The sequence below is a fragment of the Tupaia chinensis genome, unplaced genomic scaffold, assembly GCF_000334495.1.
Source record: "Tupaia chinensis unplaced genomic scaffold, TupChi_1.0 Scaffold150166_1, whole genome shotgun sequence".
In the NCBI taxonomy this organism is placed as follows: Eukaryota; Metazoa; Chordata; class Mammalia; order Scandentia; family Tupaiidae; genus Tupaia; species Tupaia belangeri.
Genome location: NW_006210004.1, coordinates 502,819 through 516,154, shown reverse-complemented (window position 1 = coordinate 516,154; position 13,336 = coordinate 502,819). Strand labels below are relative to the sequence as shown.

General features: G+C 37.0%; 1 protein-coding gene across 7 annotated transcripts in view; it reads left to right on the top strand.

Moving 5' to 3' along the window:
* The window catches only part of CLASP2 (cytoplasmic linker associated protein 2), a 223,769-nt gene that overhangs the window by 141,926 nt on the left and 68,507 nt on the right, over window positions 1-13,336 (top strand). For 4 of the 7 annotated variants that reach the window (XM_027769656.1, XM_027769655.1, XM_027769654.1 and 1 more), the window contains 6 exons: window positions 925-948; window positions 2,558-2,575; window positions 5,870-5,971; window positions 6,126-6,152; window positions 9,244-9,270; window positions 12,289-12,459. In XM_027769656.1, the coding sequence (XP_027625457.1) occupies window positions 925-948; window positions 2,558-2,575; window positions 5,870-5,971; window positions 6,126-6,152; window positions 9,244-9,270; window positions 12,289-12,459 (369 nt within the window). The remainder of the gene's footprint in view (window positions 1-924; window positions 949-2,557; window positions 2,576-5,869; window positions 5,972-6,125; window positions 6,153-9,243; window positions 9,271-12,288; window positions 12,460-13,336) is intronic. The other 3 variants (XM_027769657.1, XM_027769660.1, XM_027769659.1) reach the window with 1 other exon arrangement.

Sequence of the window (13,336 nt, the reverse complement as noted above, 5' to 3'; positions counted from 1 at the left end):
AACCTCCTCCTGCTTTGTTAACTCCTGCACAGGCACTGAGAGGCCAAGTCTGACCCCAGTTCCTCACAGTGCCAGTACGTGTGACTTCATGGTTATGTAATTGTAATTTTCTCTATTTCAAGTAATGGAGTAGAAAAAGTGAGTTGTTAGATTTATCCAGATGTGAGGTTTTGTAATGGCTGAATGTTCTAAGGAAGGAAGGGGATGAGAAAGCCACAAGGTACTAAGTAGAGGCTAATAACGGTGGAGCTAAGGTGTGATGCTTTGGGGTACGGTCATCCCCCCTTATCCCAAGACCCCCAGTGGATACCTGAAACTGTGGATAGTACTGAGCATTGTATGTACTATGCTTTTTTATATAGAATACACCTATGATTAAGTTTAACATAATTTAAGTTTAGCATAATTATAGTAATATATTGTAATAAAAGTTATGTGAATTTGATCTCTTTCTCTCAAAACATCATGTTGTATTTTACTCATCCATTTTCAAATCACAATTGACCACGAAAAACTGAAAACACGGAGAGCGAGACTGTGGGAAGGGAGGCTGCTGTGTATTACAGGCTAGAGCGGGAAGAAGCAGGGCAAGGTGCCTGGGAGAAACTCGGGAGTCCACAGCCGGGATTTGCCTGCTGGGGCAGAGGTCTAAGATTGGGACAGCAGCCTCACTCCTTTTTCTGTCTCTAGGTAGTTAAAATCAGACTCGTTATTTTTAAAAAATGCTTCACTTTGTATATTAGGTATCATCTTTATTTCACAAAAGGGACTTAATCTTATTTCATCTCTAAGTATGTTGTAATTAAAAACAAGCTTGTCTGTGGTATCAATTCTGCCTTCTTAAAAAGTATTTTCTGGGAATTATAAAATCATTTCTTAATATACTAAGTTTTCCTCTGTTCTTTGCTTGCTCTTTCATCAAAGAGGATACTTCTGACAAGATGGATGGTAAGAACTTCCCTTTCTAATTCTACTAAAGAATTTTATGACTCTAGTATTCTGTATAATATCCTTGCTCATTCTTCTCTTAACTTCTAAAAATACACTACTTCTTCAGCAATAATCATGTGACAAATGGATGCATAATACTCTGATTGAATTTGGCGTTAGATATATCCATTTTTGGGTTTCCCAATTTACTAAAATACTAGGTTACTGTGTATTGTAATTTATATCAAATAAATATTAAGCTTTTTTAACCTGTGCTCTTAGAAGTATGCTTCTAAATATTTTTGAGTTAAGTCTTCCTCTAAATATCAGAGAATTGGAAAGGAATCTCATAAGTCATTTGATTTCAGCTCTTTACTGAGTGATAGACAGCTGCTATTTTCACAAGTTAAGATGTTGTCTTTTTAAGAGTCAATTTTAAACTAACATGTAATCAAAACTGAACTTACTGTAAGCCTTGCCTTCTTAATTTCAATATTCACATGGTTACAGTTTATCTGTAGTTGCTTGGTTGAATAACAACCCTGTGTATTTTTTTTGTCTGATACTAGACAGCATGTTCAAACCTTACCTTTACTTCATCAGATACTGTAATGTTATCAAGGAGCTTGAACTTTGTAAAAGAATTTCTACTAAGATACTAAATCTGTAAGTCCCATTATGAGATCTAGGAGAAATGGAGATACTTTTTTTTGTCAATTATTATTACATAAGCTCTGAAAATTTATCTAATACATTTCACTTTAGTAAAGGGGATATTTATTTAATTGTGGGTGGGGACATGAATATTGATTCATCTCTGTTTTTCTGTATGATTAAAGTAGTTTATAATTTTAAATTATTGACTGAAGTAACAGCCCATCAAGATATGGTTTATATACGTCAGGTCCTTAAGTAGCCCTTATAATATTGATATTCTGGGTTCTTTAAAAACTAAGTTTCAGAACATCCAGATCAGAATATTTTCTTGTTTGGGTCAGTAACGTCAACCTATTTAAGATTTGCATTGGGCCATTTTTTATCGATCTCATTGACAGCTTAGGGAGTTCATGTATATTTTGGCTAAACAGCTCATGAATTGGATTACTAGGTCTTTGGCTTTGTCGAGGCTGTAGTGAGAATACCAGGCAGATGCAGAGCGAGGTCTTAGAGTTGTTTGATTTCCATGTTCATCAGTCACATTTTTCTGGTTCTTTTATGGGCTGCCTTTTGAAAACGTGCAGAATGTATTTCTCCTCTGGAGGAGTCTTGCAAATCTTTATTTGCAAAGAAGAATAATTACAGATGTACATCTTAAGTAATTAATTTCTCTAACTTTTTTCATCATTTTAAATTTTAAGAATGAGATAGGTCACAGTGTTCTTCACAGGGTTTTTGCCATTTTCAGTTGTCTGTTTCAAGTTTTTTGTGTGTGCTGTGAATCCTCAGGTGACCTCAAATTTTGTATTTCTCAACATGAACCTTTTCAAAGTTAATTTAAGGCTATCAGACTAAAAATTGTTTTTTATTTTCACCTTTGCATTTTAGTCTCGGGTGGGGGTTACAAGGTAGGTCTTAATATCAGCATTGGCAGAATTTGTTGAAATACTGTTTTATTTCTCTTATTTAGGAACAGCATCTGAAGATGGTAAGAAATATTTTGCTAGTAAATCAAATACCTCTGAATTAACGATTTTCATTGGTAGGGATTACATATTAAAACTAAGTAGGCTGACTTCTTTGCACATCTTTATAATTTGCCAGCTTTGTAGCTATATTTTTTTTTATGTTTGGTTACATTGTAATATGTGTGAATTTTTTGTTTTTAATTCTTCATCATCCTAAGTTTTGTTTTGTATATTGGATCATCTCATGCTGGAAAAATATAAATTGCTTAACATGTTTAATAATATCTAGTATAAAGTTAGCACATAATATCACATTTTCCAGTAATGAATATTAATGCTTTTCTTTTTCATGTTTTTTGTTTTTAAACATATGCCAGTTCATTTATACTTTGGGGGAGCATGTGCCATTGTTTTATCAGTGGAGTTTAAATATTATTGGTATTTGGGGCCGACAAGTGGCATGGTAGTTAAAGGTGCTGGATTCCCACATAGCAAACTGCAGTTCGAGTCCTAGACCTGACCTATTAGCTTGCTTTCTTTCTCTCTCTGTCTCTCTCTCTCTTTCTCATTATGTCCCTCCTGGTCAAATTAAAATAAATGAATACGGTTAAATAAAATAATTCTTTAAAAATTAAAAAAATTTATTGGTGTTTATATGCATTTATTTAGTTGTCTTCTGAATTTATATTTTATTTTTGAATCAGTGACTAGGTAATTGGTCATCAGTTCAAACTGAACTTGAGATTACAACAAAATTACTATATATATATATATTTTACCAAATTAGTTCACCTTAAAAATAATTATTCATTGCTTTGAATTTGTGGAAAGAAAATGAATCCTGTTTTTGTATTTTTAATTCTTGGAGACTATCTTATTAAAGCCTCTGATATGAAGCACATTTTTTTAATTCTAAGTTTTACATGGATGACATTTTCTTGTGATATAACACCAAATAGATTTAAATCTTTTTCCCCCTTTGATCTCATATTTATTCTGATATATTCAAAAATAGTTGTATATTTTAAGTTTTCAGAGTGCTCCATAAAAACATTATTACTCACACTGTGACATTTATCATTTAAAATATTAGTATCATAATACTTAACATATCCTAACTCCTTTGTTATATAAAGTATAGATAAATTCTCCAATTCAAAAATAATAATTTAGGGACCAGCAGTTGGCGTAATGGCTATGTTGCTGGACTCCCATGTAGTCGACTGCGGTTCGAGTCCCGGACCCGGTGTCTAAACTCACACCAGGCGCAAGTGCATGCGTGCCCAAGATCCTGAGAGGAGGATGGAGGAGAAGGGATTGCAGCATGGCCATCCCCCCAGGGGGGTGATTTCTCGCTTTCTGTCTCTCTGTCTCTCTCTTTGTGGTGAGCTTATGCACCCGATAGCAAAAACCTCTCCAAATAATAATAATAATTTAGTCTTTTTACTGTACTTTTTAGTGAAAAGAACATTGTGTTCTAGTGAAAACAGACTGTGAAAAAACAAAGAGGCCTGAACTCTGGGCTCCTTAGGGGCCTTGAAGTTGATAGAATGCTAGGACGCTACCATTTATACTTTTGGCGTTGCCTCTGTTTTATTCCTGGTTCTTCTCTCTTATCTTTCCTCATTCATTTCTAAATTTTATAGTTTCTTCTTACTCTGTATTTTTTTCCCAGTTAATACGTCTAAATTAGACTAGTCTGTATTTTTATATACACCCTTCAGATTGTGCCTTCATCTGCAAAAGGCCCTCCTTTTTAAGTGTGTGGTAGTTATTGGTTCAGAGTTGGTAGTGGTTGAGACTATTGCTTGAAAACACCAGCATACCTGCTAATAATATATTCTATTCCTTGTTTTTAATTAATGTCAGCTCCCTTAAGCACTTTGCTAAATATGTCTTATTTGGTTCAAGAGCTCTAAAAATGGGAAGAATATGAGTTAGTTTTGTTGAAGGAGATAAAGTAGTCTTAGAAGAGAAAGGAGTATAGCTACAAGATAGAGAAAGAAATATATTGAGAAAAATACCAACTCATATTTATTTCCTCAAATGATTTTATAAATGCAAGGAGTTGGTTGGCAGAAGAGAGCAGTAAGCATGAAATATGAAATAAAAGATGAAATATTTTGCCCAATTTCTCTTGCTTCAAATCCCTTTAGAAGTACATTTTCAGGGGCCAGCAGATAGTGTAATGGTTATGTCGCTGGACTCCCACATAGTCATCCTCAGTTCAAGTCACAGGTTTGATGGCTTAAAACTCACACTGGGCGCCTGTGTGGGTGCCCAAAGTCCTGAGAGGAGAATGGAAAAGAAGGGATTGCGGAGTGGTCTTCCCCCCTGGGAGTGATTTTTCACTTTCTATTTCTCTGTCTCTGTGTCTCTGGTGAGCACATGCGCCCTATTGCAAAAATCTCTCTCTTAAACAAAAAGGACATTTTCAGTCAAGAAGATTTGTCTGGGTCATTGTTTCTGAAATTTAGGTTAATATTTAACATAACTACTATGGAAACTAATATTTTAGAATTGAAACTACCAATTAAGAAACAAGTGGCCTGGAACCAGTAGTTAGCATAATGGCTATGTCGCTGGACTCCCATGTAGTTGACTATGGTTCAAGTCCCGGACCTGCTGGCTTAAAACTCATGCCGGGTGTGTGTGTGTGTGCGTGCGTGCCCAAGATCCCAAGAGGAGAATGGAGGAGAAGGGATTGCAGCGTGGTCATCCCCCCAGGGGGTGATTTCTCGCTTTCTGTCTCTGTCTCTCTTGGTCTTGCAAGCACATGCACCATATAGCAAAAAAAGCCTCTCAAAAAAAAAAAAAAAAGAAGAAGAAGAAACAAGTGGCCTGCTAGTTATAACTACTGGACTGATATTATGAAACCAAGAATGGAAATCTTTAGTTTGACTTTATGCTTACAATTGAAGGAAAGTGAGCTTACAGTGCGACACATAAAAAAAAGGTACAGCCGTGCAAGGGTTTGGTCAGCAGTAGACAGCACATGTGTTGGTGGTCCCATAAGAAGCATATTGGCTATATATAGATACCCTAGGTGTGTCACTTTCTCAGTTGGTGTAAGTGCACTCTGGGATACACGTGCAGTGACAGGATCACCTGGTGATGAATTTCTCAAAACACAGCCCCATCGTTGACCAATGCATGGCTGTATTTTTTAAATTTTAAGAGAAATATGACCTGTCAGGAATGGTTACATTATTTTAGAATTTAAAAATACTTAAAAATAGATCTTTTTTTTTTCTCCCTCGTTACTAAATATTATTATCAAAATGGCTGATTCTGTAAAATATTTTTCTCCTCAGGTCGCGTGAGAGCAAAGCTTTCAGCACCACTTTCTGGCATGGGAAATGCCAAGACAGATTCTAGAGGGAGGAGTCGCACAAAGATGGTGTCTCAGTCACAGCGTATGTATCGCCTCTCGGTCTTCCTGTCTGTCAGAACGTTAGGATAAGTGTGTTCCTTGTATATCACTGTATTAGGAGATTGACCAGTGGATGAAGACAAAGCTAACTTCAAAAAAAGACAAGCCACATACTGAGTTCTTGTTCTGTACTTTAGGTTCATCATCACCTGACAAAAATGAAGGTATTTTTTTCAGTGTTTTGGGTCAGTTGTGCATGTTTTGGAACTTTTTGAGTGGGTGTTGTCTTGTCTTTGGTGTGTATTAGGGCTGCATCATTAATATCTGCCACTTAGAAAGAAAAACTTCATCTGCCGTACAAACGTTTGCATGGAGATATTTAAATAGCACAAATCCTTAGCATTAAGTTTTTCACATTCTCTTCAGAAACTTGCAAATGTAGAAAATTGCACCTTTTAGAGACAAAATAATTGCCATATATTACTATCAAAATCTGGTTGCCTCTAGCTAATATTGCTTAAGGACAGATATAGGGTATATTCTTATTATTCCCTAGAATCTACTAGAATACCTTCATGCATTTCAGGAAGGCTGTGAGGAAACACGACCCGTTCTATTACATGTCTTGTTAAAACAGTTTCTTCCCATTCTTTCTTTAACAAGAGATTCTTCACAAGTACTTAACTCTCAAACCAGGATATTTTTCTTGAGAAGTAATCATTGGGGTTATTGGCTACCTTGGAAAGAAATGGAATTAACTGTCTTCCACTATTATTTAAATGATTTATTGGATCATGAATATCCTGTTAGTTTTATGACCTGATTCCCAAATCTCGAAATCAAAGGAAAAAACTGCTTGGAGAAAAAGCCCTAAAAATAAGCAAAAACGCTCAGTATTGCGTATTGAGGATTACTTATAAATAGGAAAAAGAACAAATAACCTTTACTCAGGGGCTTTTCTCTCAACCAAATCAAGAGTAGATTGTATTGTATTCTTCCCTAATCTCGTTTATTTCTGAGGTGATTTTTAGAGGACCTTAACCTTCACCAGTGTAGCACGGTACTTGGGAGTCTTTCTCCTTCATATGTGCTGCCCAGGCTAGTATCCTCATCGCCGGGAGCTATTTACAAATGCACACTCTCCTCTGCCATCCCAGAAGTACTGAATCTGACCCTTAACAAGATTACCGAGTGATTCCTACCACAACAAAGTTTAACAAGTACTAAAAAGGAAAGAAAGAAAGAGGGGACCAGTGGGTGGTGTAGAGTTTGAGGCACTGCATCCCATGTGACTGGCTGCACGATTCAAGTCCCAGACCCGACAGCTTGAAAATCAAACAGGCACATATGTGTGCATGCTGAAATTCCCGAGAGGAGACTGGAAAAGAAGGGATTGCTGTGTGACCATCCTCTTGGGGAGTGATCTCTCACTTCCCCTGCTCCCTTCTATCCCTGTCTGGTGATTACATGCACCCTGTAGCAAAAAAAATAAAATAAAATAAAATAAAATAAAGTATAGGAAGTAATGATTTAGATCTGGAGCCATGCTGCCCAGGTTTGAATCCTAGCTCTTCTGGGTTATTTAAAGTTACTGTACTTATATATAGTCATTATAACATAATGGGGATAATAGCATCTACCTCATGAAATCGCTCTGAGGATTTTTTTTTTTTTAATTGCCAGGTAGCACACACACTCACCAGAGAGAGAGAAATAGAAAGAGGGAGAAAAGATCACCCAACGGGTTGTGATCCACCACAATCCCTTCTCTATGTCTCCTATCCTCTTGGGTTTATGGGCACACACATACGTGTACCTGACATGGTTTTACTCAGGCTGCTGGGCTGGGATTCAAACTGATCAGCCATGCAGGATCAACTCTTTTAGACACTAGGCCAGGAAGCCAGCCTGCTGTAATATTTTTAATATACGTAAAACAGTGCCTGGCCTAGAGTAAGCACTATATACATTAGCTGGTAAAATTGTCCTCATTATTGTTCCTAATCAAACATCTGCTGAATTTTGTACTGCTGTTGTGTACTCCCACACCTTGTTGTTTTCATCACATTCAGGAAGCAGAAATAAATAATGGTGAAGTTTGGAAATTCAGAGCATAAATGAAAATAAAGATGACAACCAGAAACTGTCCCTGTCCAGGTTCTAAAGTATAAAACTTAACTGTGAGGTGTTCATTCCCTTACAATATTAAATCTGACCTCTGGAACACATTTTCTAAGTGCTATTTTGCTTTTGTTTTATATTACAGGGACCTCTTTTTTAGGTACATGATAATTAAAGATCACTTCACTAGAACATAGAATGATTTTGTGTTTGGTTTTTCATGTGAAACCCATCCACAATACTACACATCCTCTTCTGAGTATGAGAACACAATCAGGTTTTTAGGTCTAGTAGGACTTTTAAGATCAGAAGACTTTCCCACTATAAAATCACTTAGTGTTTGGGTCACATCGGAGGGGTTCTGTTTGTTTGCTTGCCTATTTATTTTTAACAATTATATGTTCCATCCAAATTATTTTGTAAAAAACATGTAATTTGTATGCAAGTTTCTTTACAACATATCTGCACAGAAATATTACTGATTTCCATCTTCACTTTGTTGTAAAGTAAGTCATTAGGGTTTGCATGGTCTTTCCATATTTTTGTATCACCATTTAGGAAAAAAAAATCTCTTGGATCAAAGCAGGTGTGTTCTGGTATCTAACCAAAATAAAGAGAAGACCCAGTGGAGAGACTTGCAGATTTATATTTATGAAAGAATTGTGTCTCTGTTTTTGTTGGTAGTGACTGGTTATGTACAAGTGATTGTACAGCCTGTCAAAAACTTCGTCTCCCCTCCTCCCAATTTTTGGGTTTTTTCCCTGTATGTCTTAAGAAAGATGAAATTCGTAGCTTTTTCATGTAATTTTTCTTCAGCTCTAAGAAGAAAGCTATGTGTGGTTTTAAATTAAATGTTTAAACAGGAAAAACTTAAACATTTAATTATGTAGATTTTATAAATAGTAGAAAAGCTGAAGAATTTACATTTACTTTTACAACTTCATTTCATCTGCTTTGTACATGAGTGTCTGGTTTCAGTTTATCAGCTATAAAAGCTACTAAATGTACTGCTTTTGTTACAGACATCTGTGCTTTTGAGATTTTTTAAAGTTTGCTTTTTTTGCTTCAGGTTTTTTTGTTGTGTAAGAATTGACAAAAGCTTTCTTATTTCCATCTGCCATCCATTTAAAAACTGCTCCTTCCCTCTTCATGGATTATAACCCTTACCCTAATTCTGCCTTTACACTTGTTCAGGATCACAATCTGCTAATACCATTGGTGGTAAGAATCTATAGACTTTGTGTATGCATCTCTTGTTTGATCACCTATTTTCATTACCAAGAATGGGTTCTATTCAGCAGAAAGTTTAAACATATAGTATTTCATCCTTCTGCATTCCTATTGGAGCAAAAATTGTCGATTACGGTTTTTCTTGGACTTATCCCTATTTTATGACCAACACCCTAAATTTTTAATAAGTATCCACATTGACTCCATGGGTATAAACATCCAAAAGAAAAGAAACCTTAGTAATGCTTTGGAATGCCATGAAAAATACTAAATACTAGTTTGAAAACTTGAGGCAATGCAGGAGAAAATAGTTATCTCTGTAATTTCAAGTTTTTAAATTAGAGTGCTTTCTGGTGGCGTGCTATTCCCTGGGTATTTCATGCTCTTTTTCATCAACTTTGTGGTTTTTTTCTTAAAAAAATAATTAGCCTTTGTGCCTCTTTGCTGAGGAAAGAACCTTGGTATTTTCTTCTAAGTATAAATAATTTCAAAATGAAGTGAGGTGCTGGAATTATCACACTTTTGGGGGAGATCAGAAGGTATTTGAGAAGAAAGGGTAATGATTAGAGCAAAATGGGCACCACTGATTTCATTTCCTAATAGAGGGTAGAAATGGATTTACACATAGAGAATAAACTTGCCTAAGTTGGATACATTCAATAAATCTAGAAAGAGCAGTTACCCTACTTGTAACTGTTTATTTCCTATCTGCTGAATAGACCCACATTTCAAGGAATTCTCCAGTATCTCCTACAAGTCCCTCTACCCCACCCAACCCCAAGTGCACATTGGTTTAACAGCACCGTATTGTATGTGCTCAGTCCATTATTTGTACTTTTAATACTGTTGCGAGTTCGCCCATCAAATACTCCATTGGCCTACCGTGCATTGTGAGTTTGTGGCATGTTGGGTGTTTGGATGTTTTGGTGTGTATGTTTAGTTTAGACCCTGCATGGAGCAAATAGGTACTTTATAAGTATCTTTAAGGTTATAACTTAAACCAGTTTTAAAGATTCTTCACCTAAAACATGAAACAATAAAAGGAGCTTTCTTTCTATTTTTAGTTTTTGGTTTTGTTTTTTAATTTTTAAATTTTTTGCTCTAAGGCACGTGCGCCCAGCAGAGAGAGACAGAAAGAAAGTGAGAAATCACCCCCCGGAACGGGGGATGGCCATGCCACAGTCCCTTCTTATCCAGTCTCATCAGGATTTGGGGTATACACACACATGCACGCGCTCATGCACAAGTGCCCTGTGTGATTTTTCAGGCCACTGGCCCAGGACTCCAACCGCATAGCCAGCTCTGCGAAGTCCAGCGCTTTAACCTCCACGCCACTTGCCGGCCCACAAGCTGTTATTGAAAAGTAGTCTTGAATTCATTTCCCTACCATAGTTTGGAATTCCTTCTACTCAAATATTAAATTGTTAATTTCATTGGAAACACTGCTTTGTTTTATAATATTTCCATCGCCAGTGGAAGACAAAGTTTTTTGGGGATTTTTGCACTGTTAAATTTGAGGAATTAAACAGGAGTACAAATTAAACTCAGGAAGACCACAGCAAGAAGACCGTAACTAGAGTCAGCAACAGATGGACCATTTCCAGCCTGCCTTCATTAATGGATTCTTTGGACTACATAATATGACAAAAATCAGAAATTTTGAAGTTTTCATTTTTAAAAAACCCCCAAGACCTGGCCAGTGTTAATTCAAGACAGCTGGCTCAACCTCTGTCTTGATCATAGACACAACCCCCGTGGTCACAGCCCTGCCCTCAGCACTCCTCCCTCCTTCCCATCCTGTACTTGTCCGCATTGACAGAGTCTTTAATCTTCGCTTTGTGGAAGTGAAACGTGATTGGGTAAGACTGTATGGCTGCGTGAGCAGTGACTCTTAATGGGGAGGGGAAGCAGTGCCCTATGTAGGGATCACTTTTCCTGAAGAGTTATTTCAATGTAAACTTAACTTTTCTCTAGAATCTAGAGTTAGATTATGTCTTGGAGTTACCTAGACTGTTTTCGTATTCAATATACACACAAAATATGTTAGTTGACCAAGAATTTATTTCCTTAACAGTTAACCTACGTGTTTCTAGTTTAAAATTATGTTTTAAATTTTAAAAAATTTGCGCCTGTCTCTGAGAACGTTTTGTCCAGTTCCTTCTCGCTATCTCTTTGATTACATTTCCTCTTTCCAAGACTGAATGGGGAAATGTCCTGACTTCTTTGACATTTGTCCGTTAGTTCTATTCTACCCTTAGTCCTTCTGCATACCAGAATGTGGCCACCCAAGAGCCCATTGCTATTTCAAAGACAAACAGCAGAAAAGCAATCTTCTTTTTCAGCTGGCCCAGTGTTTTGTCAACATTTAAATTTTAATTCTGTAAAGTTTTTTTAAGAATTATTTTATTTAACTTTAATTAATTAGCTAATTAATTTTGGCCAGAGAGGGATTGGAGGGGCAAGCTGCCAGGTCCGAGATTTGAACCACAGTCGGCCATGTGGGAGTCCCGCACCCTCAACTACCACGCCACCTGCCGGCCCCAAGATTTTAAATATACCTAATAACAAGATAACTTTAGCCATACAGAGTCATATCAGCAGGCAGACTCTTTTAAAAGGAGGAAAATTATCATTATATATTCTTAAAAGCAGTAATAGTATTAAGGTTTCTTCTTTTTAAATACAGCTTTTTCAGACAGAGCTTTTTGGCCATATAAATCGTATTGTCAGACGAGTGATTTCTTTGGCAATCTTTTATAAAAATTGTGTTAAAAATATCACGATAGTGTTGCCCTTATACCCCCAACTGAAAATATATTTTAGGTGATTCACTATTCAGTACTAGTATATATAGTATACTTTTTTTTCCCCTCCAGGTTACAATTAAATGTAAATCTTTCTTTGGTTCATTTCCTTTGATTTAGAACCTGCCATCCTTGGACTTTCACCCTCTCAGCAAGTTCCGTAGAGGTTCACATAATAACGTTTGTATGTGTGTTTGGTGTCCAGCTGGAAGCCGGTCCGGGTCTCCAGGAAGAGTTCTGACCACAACAGCCCTTTCCACTGTGAGCTCTGGTGTCCAAAGAGTCCTGGTCAATTCAGCCTCAGCGCAGAAGAGAAGCAAGATTCCACGGAGTCAGGGCTGTAGCCGAGAGGCTAGTCCATCAAGGCTTTCAGTGGGTAAGATTTTCTATGTGAGACTCTCTTGTATTTCAAGCTTTGGTAGCATTGAAGACTTTATAGAATGTGGGGCCAGCAGGTGACGTAGTGGTTATGGTGCTGGATTCACACATGGCTGACTGCAGTTCAAGTCCTGGACCTGGCAGCTTGAAAATCACATCAGGCATGTGTGCATTTGTGCCCAAAAATCCCAGTAGGAGAGGAGGAGAAGGGATCATGGTGTGGCCTTCCCCTCTGGGAACGTAATTTATCTCACTGTCTCTCTCTATTTATCTCTGCTGAACACACACATCCTGTGGCAAAAAACTTTTAAAAAAAAAAAATGTAATTAGGCATTTAAAAGAGGAGGGACCGGCAGTTGACATAATGGCTATGTCGCTAGACTCCTATATAGTTGACCACGGTTCGAGTCCTGGACCCAGTGGCTTAAACTTAGGCCGGGCACATGGCCATCCCTCTGCGGGGTAATTTCTCACTTTCTGTCTTTCTGTCTCTCTCTGTCTTTCTGGCGCGTACATGCGCTCTATAGCAAAAACCTCTCCCCCATCAAAAAAAAAAAAGTTAGAAGAAAACAACTAAAAATTCAAAGAGAGCTAAAAAAATAGTTTATTAGGTACCTTTTCTTGAACATGCAATTATAGGTGCTTTGAAAAATACAGCTAATATTTTAACACGAGGTTATTACATACACAGAAAAGTCTTTAGGTATATATCAATATGTTTGCTTATGTATGACATTTGTATTATAGCTCAGGCCTATTTACATACTAGTAAATTGGGTTTTTGGTTTTGGGGGGTTTTTTGTTAATGTATTGACTAGGATACCTTCAGCTTCAGGTAGCAGAAATTACAGTTGAGGAAGCCGGCGCGGGGCGCG